We start from the raw sequence: 14,374 nt of genomic DNA, 5'->3' as shown, positions 1-14,374 counted from the left end.
CATTATGATGGAACATGTAAAACGTTCGATTTTGTTACATATAGACGCCGTCACGACTCCAACTCTTGAATGATTTTAACACTGCGGCTGTTGGAAAAATACAAATCCAGTTGCCTTATTTTCGACCATTGCTTTGAGATTCACAGTTACATGAAGCTCTTGATATGGGAATCATGTGGGTATCATCGTCAACTCAGTAAATACAACAAGTAAATATGTGACTTAGTGACCTCTTCCGCGGTAACGGCCTCTTCCTCGCCATTTGCCTCGACCACCATGACTGCCATGACCTCCTCTGTGTCTGCCCCCATCATCCCGATCCCTATCTCTCTGTTGGTCGCGTGACCTGTCCATATCATCCTGCGCAGAATCCATCCGAATGTCGTCGTCTTTCTTCTCCTCTGACTTGAGGGTTGGCTTCTCCAGATCCTTTGACCACTTGGGGTGGGCGCCTTCCTTGCATTCAGGTCCATCAGGACAGAAACCCGCCAGGTAGAACACACAGAGCTTCCTACGCACGTGCTTCTTTGAACAGTTGGGTCCGAGAGGGCAGAACCCCATATCGTAGTGAGGGCAGGGCGGCAGCCGACTTTGGGGGTCGATGTGCAGGTATAGACATTCGTCACCGTTAGAGCAATACCCGTTTCGCATGAAGAAGTTACACTCAGGCATCTTTCGAAGGTTGTACTCGTGGAGGAACTCGCAATGCTCACCCTTCTTGCACAGGCCACGCAGCCAATGTTTGCACACGAGCGAGTTCAGACCACCACTCGGCTGTGACGTCTTGGAATCAGAGACATGGCGTTCAGGACATCGTGTACCGTTTGGGCAGTGGCCCGACTGGAAGGCTTTGCATATCGGCCGGTCGGGGGACAGGCCGACCTGGTACGTTTGTCGAAGGAATGGCGAGAAGCGGAAGTTGTAGGGCGTGGCAGAGTGGTTGAGGATAGCGGCGGCAGGAGATTCGACGGCGCCGGGCATGGTGTGCGAGAATGGCGCAGGCTGATCGCCTACAGAGGATGGAGCAGTTGATTTAATTCTAGTAATATTTTTTCAATATTCCGCGTCAGGTGGTTGTGGATGCTCTTTAATGCGCGCTGTGATAGTTGCTCTGTTGATGTCAAGGTCAAGATTTAGGCCAAAGCTTTGGTCGCTAACATTTTCCAGAGCTACCTAAGGTAGCTGCAGGTACAGTGCGGCGATCGAGGTTTGTCAGCGACTAGGATCGCCGCCAACCCAACGTCACTCCTCACAAGCTTCTATTGCTTGAACTTGAGCTTCGCTATCTTAACTTACAAACCTATTTTTGATACATTATTTGTTTAATACAACAGTCTTGTATTATTTTGACTGTATGAGATCCCTCCAAAGAGCGAAATGAAGGAAGAGAAGCGTTGACTTCCATGGTAAATTGTTGTCATCGCTATTGCAAGTGTTTTAACAAGACACGGCAAGAACCAAACGCCTCCTGAACCTCCATCTTGTCTTCCATTCTCATATGCTACCCATGGAAGCCATTCCGCCCCAACAGCCATAAATGTCGAGAGAAATCACGAATCAGAACCAAGACTCGCCACGGAGCCTTGGTCCCCAAGCTTCTGGCCATAAACGATACGACAGTTGATGTATCGATGAGCTTTGTCATTCCTGAGGCTCTTATAAGCCCGAGATACCATCTCTTTTCGCTTTTCTTCTGGTATTCCTAGGGCTATCAACGGCTTGATAGCCATCGAACTGATCAGATCCATGATGTTGGCTTCCATCAACTTCCCCAAGTCTTTCATTCCTTCATCCTGTGGCCAGCATGAGATAGGTACTTTCTCACTCAAGGCCCGAACTCGAGTGAAGCCAGCGGTTATAAGACTTTTGCGAACGTCTTTCTTGCCAAAGTTGGTACAGCCGTATTTTCGTATCCCTTGGGCGCATATATCGAAGAATACTCGCAGTGGATCGTCTTTCTGCATGGTGCCATCATCGCAGCGAACTGTGTAGTCAAAATCCTGAAACTCGATCCATCCGCCCTCCTTCAGATGCCTTCCTTTTATTAGCTGGGCATCGCATATCAGGTATTCAACTCACTCGTGGGCATTAGCAACCATTGTGTCCAAGTCAAGAAGAAATCCGACCATTCCCCTGAGATGAACCATATCAAAGTCCTTACCATTGGCCCAGTAAGGGTCCTCGCAGTCTTCAACAAACATGGATGCATTCGGAGGCATTGACTTGGATTGAATGGGCGATAGATCGGTTCCTATCACGCTGGTCTTGTCATATTCATCGGCCACTAGGTCTTGTCAGAAAGGCAGCTGGAATAATTGCGGATAAGCTCACCGTCTATCACCCATGCCCCTACAAATTGTAAGTACAAAACAACAAAAAGTGTACTTGGCACTCACCATTTCCTGTCCCGAGATCGATTATCTTCTCCGCGTCTTCGTCGACTTCCGACAGAAAGAGTTTACCATCCTGTATCAACCAGATGGTTAGCTCTTGCTTTGACTCTAATCGCTGTTGCCCAATAATCTTGACATACCAGAAGCTGCTGCATCATAAAATGCTCAGCTAGCTCGCGACACTGCTCGCCTTCGTCATTGGGCAGCGGATATCTGCCAGCCAAATAGGCGTGATAACGTCGGCTGTGAGAGTGCTCATAGTCGAATATGCTGGCTGCTAATGAAGTACAACAGCTTGAATGCTCATCTTGTTCCAAGCATTCGGAACGAGCATCGTCAAACACGAGCTCAAATTCATCGGTGTCTTGGTCAGTTGGGGTATATATTGTTTCAATACCCGGCTCGGAAATGATCGAGAAAGAGTGGCTATCAGTCTCTGGCATCTTGGCTGTGAACTTGTGGAAAGAGGTTGAAAGGAAGACAACACAGCTATACAGAATAGGGACTCGGCACTGTTTATCATCTGTTGGGATGTTCTACTATCGTTGCGCCACATTGATCATCTCTGTGAAACCAGCTAAGCACACAAGGGATGGGCATTTCTGGCTTCAGTATTATCAATATATGCGGGAGGTCATCTGCACGTTTGCTACCGTGCTGGTGACCCCTCCTTCTGGCAGGACTTCACCTCTTCACATTGGTGAGATGGGCCTCATGTGGTATGCTTCGCTACAGCCTACATGCTTGTGCGAGTTGTTGGTGATAAGCTATGCGGATGGCGCATAACGACAATATGCGATTCGACTGTTGGTCCGGATTGCGAAGAAGGGGGGGCCAACTACGTTTGTTTGCTTCCTATGGGGCGGCGTGCCTAAGTAAGGCGAAGAGACCCCTCGATGAACTTAGAACTGAAACAAAACTCAAGTCAATTGGTCATATTACATTCCATCGACGGTCAGTGGAAAAAGGAAGCTGATTGTGGCCATGATATCTGAGCTTCGTTGAAGATACAAACAATGGTCAACACGCTCGTTTGACAGATCTCAGACCAACATTGGTTGATCAAGTAGGATTCGACATGGGTGTACAGACTGTCTCTCTTGTCGCTTACTGTTGGGCCAGGTCGCCTTACTCATGTGCGAAGGAGTCTGTCCGCCCCCAGCTCTTCACCATATTGCCGATCACTTGTTGGTCTCACATGTTGAACCAACACTTGTTTTTTCGCTCTTCACTAACAAGTATCTGCGTCAGCCATAGATGTTTCCACACTAACCACCGGGGATTACCTTTCGGGTATCGTACAATACTAACTTAGTCAGAAGGCACAACAGATACGCCAATGCATTTCAAAGAGGATACGTCCATACATAAGCGTTTCTTGGCTCTATTTCAGGTGCCAAGCAGTCAGACTTGCATAGCCCGATACTATATTGGGACAGAGTTGATATGCCCACCTAACACCGCGTCTGGTAGCAATCGATGCCATGGCTTATTGGTAGGCCAGTCTAACTGATCCTATGCCATGTTATCGAAGCGGAGGCTGATCCATTTGGGTATTCAGACATGCCCCAAGCAAGTCCAGTCAAAGAACGTTCAGACAGCCAGCCACGTTAGCGGGATGCCTTCTGGTACTTTTCTCAGGTCGACAGAATTCAGCAGCCTATGGGCACCTGAAGTTCCAGGGTCTATGCTACTACGGCCGTACAAGTCGTTAAATTCGACCGTGGTTGAATTCCATGTTGGGGTCCGGCTTCTGGAAACAGCGCTAACATTCATCCCCATCCCGGGAGGACTCTAGTAGGATATCGACTCCAAATCCCCAGACTGTTACTGTACTGTTGTGCGCCAGTGCTTGCTTGGGTACCTTAGTCAATGGCTTGTCTCAATTTGACTTGCAACGGTGCTTATCCATGCATATACATCCATGTGATGGCAGATTCAGGTTGTTGTTATTGCCTCAGCCTCGAAGTTGCGGATTGATGCATTGGCAAGACTGAAATCATTCGGAATTGTCACTGCTAGAGACAGGAAAAGCACCCGGCCCTGGCTCAACTGTATCAGACAAGGACAAGCTAACAGCGGAAGTTAGAGTGTTTGGCCCACTGAATATTGCGCCCAAATCTCATCGCCATCCCCTGACAGTTTTATTATGGAACCAATCTCACCATCCGGTAGCGCGTTCCAAACGTCCGTCGACCTTCCAGAAGTTTGATCGCAGGGCGAATCCATGGAGCCGCACGGTTGTTGAACACGCTTATCGGGAAGTTGTGTTATGACTCGGCGCTTCTTGTACAACCCTCGTCCAAAGATGCTGTACCTGGATTGTCCCGGTCACCAAAATGGACGTTGCGACATCAAGAACAATGCTGCGTGCGTGCTTCCCGGCTGAGACAGTTTCATCCCTTGGACAACAATGCTGCTTGTAAAGCAGAGCGAGCAACGATTGATTGGAAGCCGAGCCCTGTTCAGCATTGCCTTTTGTTTGCCCGAGGCATATGACACCTCGGATCGCATCGCGGCTCATCTTGAGGACATGACAACGCCTCGCTATGCTGTTTTTAGGTATTGGAGACGTGTCTCATTTGCGGGCCTGCATGTCAACGTGTTTCACCTTCGCAAATCATGGTAGGGCCATTAAATGGCTCGGAGAGGCCGCAACGTCAATGCTTCATCATCTCCATTTCCCTAGCAAAGATGGAAGCTCATCTTGTGGTTGAAAACATCTCCTTGACAGCCTTAACAACTCGAGATCTTATATGGACTGCGCTCGAAGAGGCAAGGAATATTCTCGCCCCGGATCTCCAATCCCATTCGAAGTTGGGTTGCCAAGCCAAGCATCCGTCATTTCATGAGGCACATATTACACCTTCTTACACAGTAACAAGGCCCGAATTGGCGTGGTCAAAGCATCAAAAAGCCGGGCTAACAACAAACGAGAGCAATTTCACGGTCTCCCAAGAAGCCACAGCTTCCTCAGCTCTGACAACCAGCAACGCTCTTGTGTTTCTTCCAATGCCTCCCCGCAATTATGTCATGTATCATGGTTCTACCGAATCCAGGACCCTCCGTAATTTGGATGCTAGTCCCTGCTCTCCGGGCATCACCTAGATGGCCGACCCTCTATTAGCTGGCTGCGACTGGTGTTGAGTATTATATAGCCTTGATCCTTCTCTGTCGCACTCAGTCATGACTCTCATCGGCAGTCTCTGGTGCCTAACGTTGTTGACCGAAACATCAGCTCTTATTTCCTTCGATCTTGACACCGGTTAGTTTGTCGAGACTCTTGCAAGTCAAGTTATTAAACAACGCTCACGGTCATATTTATTTTTCTCTCATTTTTGGCACTCGCCTTGTCCCTTTTCTTTCGAATTCACCTAGTCTCGCAAATCACTCATCATGAGCTCGTCGCGCAAGTCGCGGATTGCCTCGAGCATGTCCAATGTCATGTTCACAAATGCGGTATACTTTCCCAACTACCGGATATACCAGGGAGATACTCCAGGGATGCTCAACTACAGTTGTATCAACCACGTTTACTATGCTTACGCCAGTGTTTCAGCCGACGGCGGCGTTTTCGTAAGTTCTTCACAACGTATTTCAAACGTCTCGGCAATCGGGGGTGCTGATTCGGAATTTGAATCTAGCTAAGTGATGAGTGGGCGGATGCTGGTGCACCTGTTGACGGTGTACAAGGAGGGCTAGGGTCTCTCATGCACCTCAAGCAGAAGCATCCCCATCTTCGAGTTGTGCTGTCTATCGGGGGCGACAACTCCTCAGAAATTTTCCCCCTGGTGGCATCTAGCACTCTCTTGCGCGACAATTTTGCCAGATCGGCCAAGGGGCTTGTTGAGGCATCGGGTCTGGATGGAATCGACAGTAGGTGGCGCTTGAAACAGATCTCCAGTTTTGACGACGAAACTAACAAGATGATTCAAAGTTGCATGGGAATACCCTTGCGATGTCCAACAAGGCTACGACTTTCTTGCACTTCTAGCAGCTGTTCGCATTCATCTACCGGAGGAGCATTATGTACTCACCGCTGCACTTCCTGCAGCCAAGTCCATCTTGCAGTTCCTTGATCTAATGGAGATCGCCGAATACTTGGACTTTATCAACTTGATGGCTTACGATTTCTTTGGTTCCTGGACTCCAAAGGCTGGACATCACGCTCAGCTCTATGCCATGGACAAGGAAGAAACATCAGCTTCTTCAGGGGTCTCTTATCTCATGTCCAAGGGATTTCCCCCAAAGAAGATTCTGCTTGGTATTCCAACTTTTGGACGAAGTTTCCTTCACTGCACAGGGGCAGGACACAAATACAAGGGCGTTGGTGGCGCGGAAGATGGCACGTTTGAGTACAATCAACTACCACGCAAGGGATGTAAAGAGGTTGTCGACAAACGCCATGTTGCAGCACACTGCACCGGGGCAGATGGCGGATTTGTAACATACGACAACCCGGATACTGTTAAGATCAAGGCTGGTTTCTGCAAGCAAAAGGGACTAGGGGTGAGTAGCCTAACTATGGGTGCGAGGGCCGCGGTGTCGTGCATTCATGTCTTGAACACAAGAACACCGCAACTCCATCACTTTCTGCCCAATTTCGTCACTAGATCACTAACAATGTCTTCGCAGGGGTTATTTTACTGGAACGGTCCTGCTGATTCCAAGGACAAGTCCAGGAGCTTAGTTGCGGCAGGCTTCCGCGCTCTTCATTCGTCCTGATAAGTCTTACCGCTCCTTTGACCACATCCTGCATTTTGCATATATGGGAGTGATACAGCGTTTGTTTTTCAGTAGATGGGCATATACCGGTGTTATCTAACCATATTCGGTTCAATTTTCTTTCTTGGATTCATGGAAAAGCGTTTACATTACGAAGGTATGCTAGGAAAACAGGGATTCTGCTGGAAAGAGTTTAAAAATAGAGGCAAGGATATGCCATCGGGAGAATATATAGACAATAGACGGGACAGGCGTTTTTCTGGGGCAGGGAATAAAGGCACTTGGATGCCCGACTACACTCAAACATAAGCTAATGACTCACTGTCTCGTTCATTTGACCTCTTATCACCTTACACGGTGATACAAGATGCACGGTGGCCCTCTTTTTCTATGCATAATCATAGGCAACGGATGAAAGGCGGTAGGGCATGCGCGTATCACATCAACGGTGAAGTCAGGCTCCAAAGTGATTGTTTTTGGGCAACAGGAACGAGGCACTACGAGGCTAACAATGTACGTCAGAGTGCATTGACGTAAATTCATGCAATGTAACTCTTGAGTGATCTACGGGACTTGAGTCAGAGGCCGTACTTTCGGTGACATTCCAAACTGAGGTGTTGTTTGGAGGTTGGATTTGTCTCTTTGTGAAGCCAGTCACATGTCAAGTCATGATGGACTACCCCTGCAGGCAAATGGAACCGTTGAAGCTACAAGTACCTACATCACAGCAATGGAATGGCCAGACTTGACCTACTAGCACTTAAAAGTCATATCACTAGGTAAGGTATGTGAGCCATATTTATACCATTTATAGAGATATCTCTGTATCAATCATTTCAATATACGGGCATATTAGGTCAGTAAGAAGAAAGATGCAACGTATTGTAATTGCCTGGGCTTGAGTTAGACGTGCATTAGCCAGTATCCACGTGGCGATAAGATAAAGAGCTCCTACCGTCATCCCACGGCTCTACTGCCTACAGAGCTCGGCAGCTTTAACACAAACAAACAACAAGGTCAAAGACAAATCGTCACCGATTAAAGATGCCCCGAGACTGGACATCGTCTGCTCATCACTACAGAAGCCCAACAATACATACATTTTACCAACATGTCTGGAACCGATAGGGTTCCGTCTCCCCCGGAGCCTGCGACGGAGTCTTCTGTACAAGGCCCAGATTTGGAGTTTTCCCGTAATCAAACTCCAGACGAAGAAAACGAAGCTATTGAGAGCACGATGCCTCCCTTCGAACCATTGTTCACTCTCTTGACCAACTCAACCACAAATACTACCGTGCATCCTCGCGTCCACTACGTTTTCTCCGATGACGACCCTTCGATTCTCGCAGCCGGTGCTCAAGACCCGTCGCACCGACCTCTTGTCGTAGATCTCGCGCCAGCTCCAGATGGCGAGTCCAACCGATGGGCTGTATCCTGGGCCGCCAGTCTAACGCCCGAATTCGCCGTGACAAACTCGAGCGTAGCTGTACAGCAGAGCGAGGGTGAAGAGAACGGAGGTGCTGGCGCCCTAATGCTCCGTGTTGAAGGCATCGAACGAGAGCCCGTTGAAATGCGACCCGAGTCCCTACCTGGTTCTGGCAGTGGCGCCATAGGAGGAGAGGATGTCGATGTTTTGGCCGAAGAGTTCCGCAGACGGATGGGAGTGCTAAAGAAGGTGGTTGATGAGGCTGAAAAGAGGCGTCTGGTAATAGGACAGGATGAAGACATTCACGATGCAGAAGAAGACGATGGCGCCCCTGATGAAGCGGTGGTAGACTATGATGAGGACAAGGGGAAGGCGAAAGCAGAGAATGACTGATAGGAACTCGCCTGAGAAGTTCCGTTTGCTCTGATGAGTTTGAGATTCTGTATCGGCAAAGATGGAAACGTGCCATCAACAGTGGTAAGTTGCATGCTGTCAAGGTTTCCACCATGCTAACGCATCTACAGATTGTGATTCTACAAGACTAAGGCTTTTGAACCTTCGGCTTATACTGAGATGTCCCCGGAGGAATATGGGTCATGACAGTTTCAGGTGGACCAGACACCTTTGAAAATGAATGAATACATCTTGGCGTATAGGGTTTGTCTGATAATTATGGGTGTCGAGCGTGTCAGATTGTTAACTAGCAATTTAAATACTAGATCCAAGTCAAAACATCACGATACACCAACACAAGTGAGGAAGCGAAAATGTAATTAAAAGTTCATACTATAAACGCCTCCAACTAATGCAAAGAGAAAAGGAAATCAAACGCCAGAAGAGTGGCAGAGTCAAACCCGGTTGTATAAACAAAAAAGAAAAAAGGCGGGCTATCGGGCTATAGCAACAGTTATGGTCCAAATCCAATGGGAATACGCAAAACACAAATACAGCTCTGACACTGCGTTTACTTCCACACGATCCCAGCTCACTTCTCTAAAGCGCGTATGTATTCGTCAATGAATACAAGTATCGCCTTCTCGTCATTCGAGGGTAATCGCCTCTGAGCCAGTCTCTCATCATTCAACCCCTACCTAGTTCCGCGGTAGCTGAGGTAGATGGAATCGTCCTCCACCAACACTGTTGAGCATAGATACTGTGTTGTCGGCAGCAACACGACGGGCTAAGCGAGCAGGTAGGACAGCTGTGTGCATAACGGGCAAGCTGCCAATGGCAGCCTCGATACTTCGCTTCTTGTTGTTGTTGTTTTGTCCCTTGATGACGAAGATGTAGATGAGAACAATAATCACAATGACAACGATAATAGCAACTAGATAAGTTAGCGAGATGCGTCATATGAGGTTGGGGTTGCGAATACATACCACAGATACCCAAGCAGATCCACTTCTTCTTGCGTGTCTTGCGAGCAGTGTTGACGGCCACACCAATCTCCTCGTTACCCTTATCGAGGTTCTCGACGACTTCCTCGCCCTTCTGTTCAATTTGGGTGACGGCAGCTTCTTGCTGAACGACGAGTGTGTCCATATCCTGGAACAACTGAGCCAGCTCAACCATTTGCTGCTCGATCTTGATGAGAGCTTGGTGACGATCCTGAACAGCGCTCAGAGCAGCACGGGCACGACCCTGGCGATCGCTCTGCATCATGGCCTGGCTAAAGACCTGGCCTCCTGTGGTGTCTTCAACAGCAGCCTGGATCTCTTGCTCGGAAGCATCTGGGCGCACAATGCGGTACTGTCGGGCCATCTGATCCTGTGTGCGTTTTCGGAATTGTGACTCGACCTGCTGGTATTGGGTGATGGCAGCCTTGAGACGGCGGTCAATGCGGGTGACATGAGGGTTGTTCTTTGGCGATTTCGCCTCAGGGTTAGACTTGACGGTGCGGACTCGCTCGGTAAGCTCGCGGTAGAGAGACATGGTATCAGCGGAAAGTGAGTCGAGCTGGCGGCTGGCGGCACTGGAACCTGAGCTGTCGGCGTCGTCAAGAGTTCGCTGTTGGATCATACGGAGCTGTTCCAAGTTCTGCTCAACAGTGTCGATTCCACGGTCGATGTCGCGGCACTCATTGAGAATGGCGTTGGGGTCGCCTTGGCCAAAGCCGCTGGCGTTGTGGGCAAGGGGAGCCATCTCAACGCTACCTATCCCTCAAAGCCATGTCAGTATGTGGTGGAAGAGAGCAACCCTTTGAGTCCAAAATTCTCACCTCCATAACCCTGAGCGGGTGGGCTGTTGTAGCCACCGCCATTGCCATAACCATTGTTACCACCATAGCCCTGGTCAGGGGAGTCGTATGGATTTTGGCCACCGTATCTGTTGTCAGAGTCAGTAAGCAAGCCGAGTAAGCTATATTCGACAACTCAGGCAAAACGTACCCGTACTATAACAAAAGTCAGCAAATTATTCATGGAAAGCGGTTTAGGCAGTTGGGATAGAAAGCAGCAGGTCGCGATAGGCTACAAGCTCAATTGGCGTCGCATGGGAAACACTCCAAATTGGAGTGGGATCAATAGGAGAGGGTTGGGTAGGAGGCGCAAACTAACACTCATTGTAGTGACTGAGCTGGAGCTCTGCTGTGCTGTATGTTTTGGTTTCGACGAATTTCACCTCCTTTCACCGGAGGTTGGTCGTTTTTCGAGGATTGTCTCTGATTAATTGCTTTTCTCTCGTCGCTTTTCGAATCGAGTCGAGTTGCCAAGGAAGGGGTTTGCTTAGAGTGGGTGTTTCTCGTCGCGCAGCAAAGAGAAAGGAGAAAGGCTCGTGGATATATACGACCAAAGAGAAGAATGATCGAGACTTGCGTAAACTACTGACGAGATAGAAAAAGGTAAAAAAAGGAAAAGACGGCAAGTGAATGAAAAAGAGAGTCGAGTGAGACGAGGGAGGGTGTAGAGTTAAGGTCAGAAAAATAGGATCAAGGAAGGTGCAAATGAGACGTGACGGGAGGCGGCAAGGAAGGCCCCAGCCAGGGCAGGAATGGGAGTGCCAGCCCAGCCCAAGCAAGTGCGAGACGAGATTAGTGGAGGTGTTGAGTAGCAGCGGCAGTGGCAGTGGCAGAGTAGCACTTAGCCACTGAAATGTTAGCGGGCCTGGGGGGTGAGGGTGGAGGCTAAGGCACTGGCGCTTGGACGCCGCTCACTGCCTTTAGCGGGCTAGAGATTGCCTTAGCTTAGCCCAGTTCCGTACAAGCACCATGCTTACTCCGTATTGTGCAAGCCCCTTTGCTTTCTTTGCTCTCTTGGATGGCGATGCAGGGTCCAATAGTCGGGTCAAGACATGCAAATCTGATTCCAGTTGCGACTTCTAGTGTACGACGGCTACGTAGGAGACTCTGTTTCTCTGGTTGTTTTGGCCGAGTGCCAAGGTTCGCATCGTCATGATCAGCTTCGAAACAGCCCCTTTGATCGCACGCGATGCCATGATAAAGGTGCTCAAAACCAGAGCTGCAACAGCCAGAAACACTTTGAGAGTCTGGTTAATCATGCGACACTTATTCAATTGGATCATCATAGAATGGCACCAGAGACATGCAGCAGCCTAGCTATAAATGAGCTTAACATGATTTTGGCTTAGAGGGAGAATAGGAGACAGATTCAAGCCTACACGCTACCGCTAAATAACATAATCGATCTCGCCACCTTATTTTGTCTAGCACTCCTGAACAAGGGGTATATCCCGAAATAACCACTGTCCCTCGATAGCATCGTTCATTGGTGATGCATTCTCCACTGTTTCATCCTTGGGCGCCTGCTCTCCATTAATCCTGGTTTCTTCAGACTCAGACTGAGAATTCTGTAACAAGTCTGGTGTTTTATATCCAATCTCTCTTTCGTCCCCGACTATCATAGCACCCACCGGCACTATCCGACATCATCACCAAAAGCTTCAAACTCTGATTCATAAACAAAGTCTCTGGTGTCATCCGCTAACTGAAGCAATTGAATCCGTCCATCTGCAGGCTGACAACCTCCACCTGAGTGAGCCCTGCGATCCTGCGCTAGGCCTTCAGCTCTGCAAAATGGCGCGCACCCTTTCGAGATTGACCTTGACCAGGGGGTCTCGAACAACGAACTTAAGCTTCGCCGCGTGGGTCTGGAGCGGCATCGCCAAGGAGCTATTCGTGGTATTTTCGGATTGAGGAACCATCATTCATCTTGTCCTGTCACTGGTATAGAGTCGAACACGGAAATGATTACATCTATAGCATATCAACCTTATAGTAATAGCAACTCTTTTACTGGAGGATAAGTCGGGATATTTGTATGTATCTCGTAATTTCCCGTTGCTTATGCCCTTGGCCAGCTCCACCAGCAAATGTATCCTTCGTCTTACTCTGCCGTTCAAGGGACGGGGACAATTGACACCCTTCCAGCCATCCATCTCATATTTCAGCCGCAGAAACTTGCTGCGCAGCACCAACCAACAAGCTGCCCAAATCCGTTTCCGACGGACTCTACCATAGGCTTATTCCGAGAACCTTACTTGAACAAACAATGACTTTGAATTCTCCTATCAATTGCGGATCGCACAGTTCCTACCAATATCATGTTATTTAGTTGCATATCTGTTAACGGTGACGCTATCTCTCGACTCCCCAGGGCCACCTAATGATAGTACAACTTCTTCCCCCATCGTGAGTCCAGCACATACATTTGATACTCCATCTGATTTCAAAGACTATCATTCCACCACACCAAAACGCCCACATGTTGAAATTCCATACTCAAAGAACAGCATATGCAGACACATAGCTAACGCTGTTATCATTCGGCATATCAACCAACTTGCTGCGGTTATATTTGAGGATACGGAATCGCCCCTTGTCTTGAAACGCATCCTCTTGTCGGATGAACTCCAGAGCTGCCATCGCGACACCAATAGGGTGGCGTCCACAGACAGTATTTCGTGTTTGCTTAAGACTGTCAAGGAATGCGTCATGGCTTCCACTCTCGACGGCGTCCATGGCCGCTTCGTCGATGACTCTAATCGTCTCATGGATGGGTGGACCGTTGGGTTTGGGGCCATCTTTTTGCAACCGTATCAAATCAGAAGGACTCTTCGTACGGGAGTAAGGTAGGTAGCTGAAATGATAGCCCCAATGACAGAAATCGGAGCTGATGATGAAGGCGTTCTCAGGATCTCTGAGGTAGGGCAATAGGGCTCGCCCTATAGCCTTCTCCTCTCGCCTGTTATTGCTTCCCACGAGCACGGGCACAATCTTGGGGAACTTATCAGGTGAGCCAAAGGTTTCCTGGCAGCGGAGGTAAAGGATCGGCATATGCATCTCAAGAGAGTGTTCGTTAACCTCCCCCCTTCTGTCCATAGGCTCCATTGCTACTGCATCCTCGAGCTCAGTGGCCAGTTCTGTGTCTATCTCCAGATTACCAAAGGGTGTCGCATATGTCTCAAAAGTGGTTGCTGCACATCCCTCGAGATAGTAAGTGTGAGATGGACCAAGGACGATGACTCGCTTGGCACGGCTCAGGTCAAGGGTCTTGTAAGCCCAAGCTGCACACGGTCCCGAGAATTCATATCCCGCATGGCTGCAGCACATTGTCATCAGCTCAAAATTATATCAATGTACTCTCCAGGCAAACTCACGGGGCGATGATAACACGGGCTCCGGGAATGGGCAGTGCAACTCCATCCAAACTCTCCGGGACTGCCGTTAGGTAGCTTTGCAGCTCAGGGCGTAAATCTTTCGGGTCTTTCTGGTACCATACGCCGGCCTTTCCTGCTGGTCGGATAGTCGTCATAGTAGTTTCAAAATGATTCATACCTAAGATCGAATGTCACAGGGACGATCTGCTAAAGGTTT

The 14,374-nt window shown here is 48.9% G+C and overlaps 6 protein-coding genes across 6 annotated transcripts; 2 read left to right on the top strand and 4 right to left on the bottom strand.

The window, feature by feature from the left end:
* Positions 1 to 222: 222 nt before the first annotated feature.
* FSUBG_3289 (3' processing complex) lies at positions 223 to 981 on the bottom strand (the record flags this gene model as incomplete). The annotated part of the gene is made up of 1 exon (XM_036681153.1): positions 223 to 981. The coding sequence occupies one exon, from the start codon at positions 979 to 981 to the stop codon at positions 223 to 225; it is 759 nt and encodes a 252-aa protein (XP_036541250.1).
* A 569-nt stretch (positions 982 to 1,550) lies between these two features.
* Positions 1,551 to 2,836, bottom strand: FSUBG_3288 (methyltransferase; the record flags this gene model as incomplete). Its single annotated transcript, XM_036681152.1, has 5 exons — positions 1,551 to 2,034; positions 2,080 to 2,284; positions 2,332 to 2,349; positions 2,397 to 2,466; positions 2,534 to 2,836. The coding sequence occupies 5 exons, from the start codon at positions 2,834 to 2,836 to the stop codon at positions 1,551 to 1,553; spliced, it is 1,080 nt and encodes a 359-aa protein (XP_036541249.1).
* Positions 2,837 to 5,789: 2,953 nt separating this feature from the next.
* On the top strand, positions 5,790 to 7,118 carry FSUBG_3287 (chitinase; the record flags this gene model as incomplete). Its single annotated transcript, XM_036681151.1, has 4 exons — positions 5,790 to 5,969; positions 6,038 to 6,269; positions 6,331 to 6,902; positions 7,029 to 7,118. The coding sequence occupies 4 exons, from the start codon at positions 5,790 to 5,792 to the stop codon at positions 7,116 to 7,118; spliced, it is 1,074 nt and encodes a 357-aa protein (XP_036541248.1).
* A 1,111-nt stretch (positions 7,119 to 8,229) lies between these two features.
* On the top strand, positions 8,230 to 8,937 carry FSUBG_3286 (uncharacterized protein; the record flags this gene model as incomplete). Its single annotated transcript, XM_036681150.1, has 1 exon — positions 8,230 to 8,937. The coding sequence occupies one exon, from the start codon at positions 8,230 to 8,232 to the stop codon at positions 8,935 to 8,937; it is 708 nt and encodes a 235-aa protein (XP_036541247.1).
* A 698-nt stretch (positions 8,938 to 9,635) lies between these two features.
* FSUBG_3285 (syntaxin 1B 2 3) lies at positions 9,636 to 11,105 on the bottom strand (the record flags this gene model as incomplete). The annotated part of the gene is made up of 4 exons (XM_036681149.1): positions 9,636 to 9,871; positions 9,924 to 10,697; positions 10,763 to 10,832; positions 11,100 to 11,105. 4 exons carry the CDS (start codon positions 11,103 to 11,105, stop codon positions 9,636 to 9,638), a joined length of 1,086 nt encoding a protein of 361 aa, XP_036541246.1.
* Positions 11,106 to 13,279: 2,174 nt separating this feature from the next.
* FSUBG_3284 (uncharacterized protein) lies at positions 13,280 to 14,312 on the bottom strand (the record flags this gene model as incomplete). Its single annotated transcript, XM_036681148.1, has 2 exons — positions 13,280 to 14,099; positions 14,158 to 14,312. The coding sequence occupies 2 exons, from the start codon at positions 14,310 to 14,312 to the stop codon at positions 13,280 to 13,282; spliced, it is 975 nt and encodes a 324-aa protein (XP_036541245.1).
* Positions 14,313 to 14,374: the final 62 nt, after the last annotated feature.

The sequence above is a fragment of the Fusarium subglutinans genome, assembly GCF_013396075.1.
Source record: "Fusarium subglutinans strain NRRL 66333 chromosome Unknown NRRL66333_c0000028, whole genome shotgun sequence".
Classification (NCBI taxonomy): Eukaryota; Fungi; Ascomycota; class Sordariomycetes; order Hypocreales; family Nectriaceae; genus Fusarium; species Fusarium subglutinans.
Note: the sequence above shows the minus strand (reverse complement) of the source record. Positions and strands in the feature narration are given on the sequence as shown.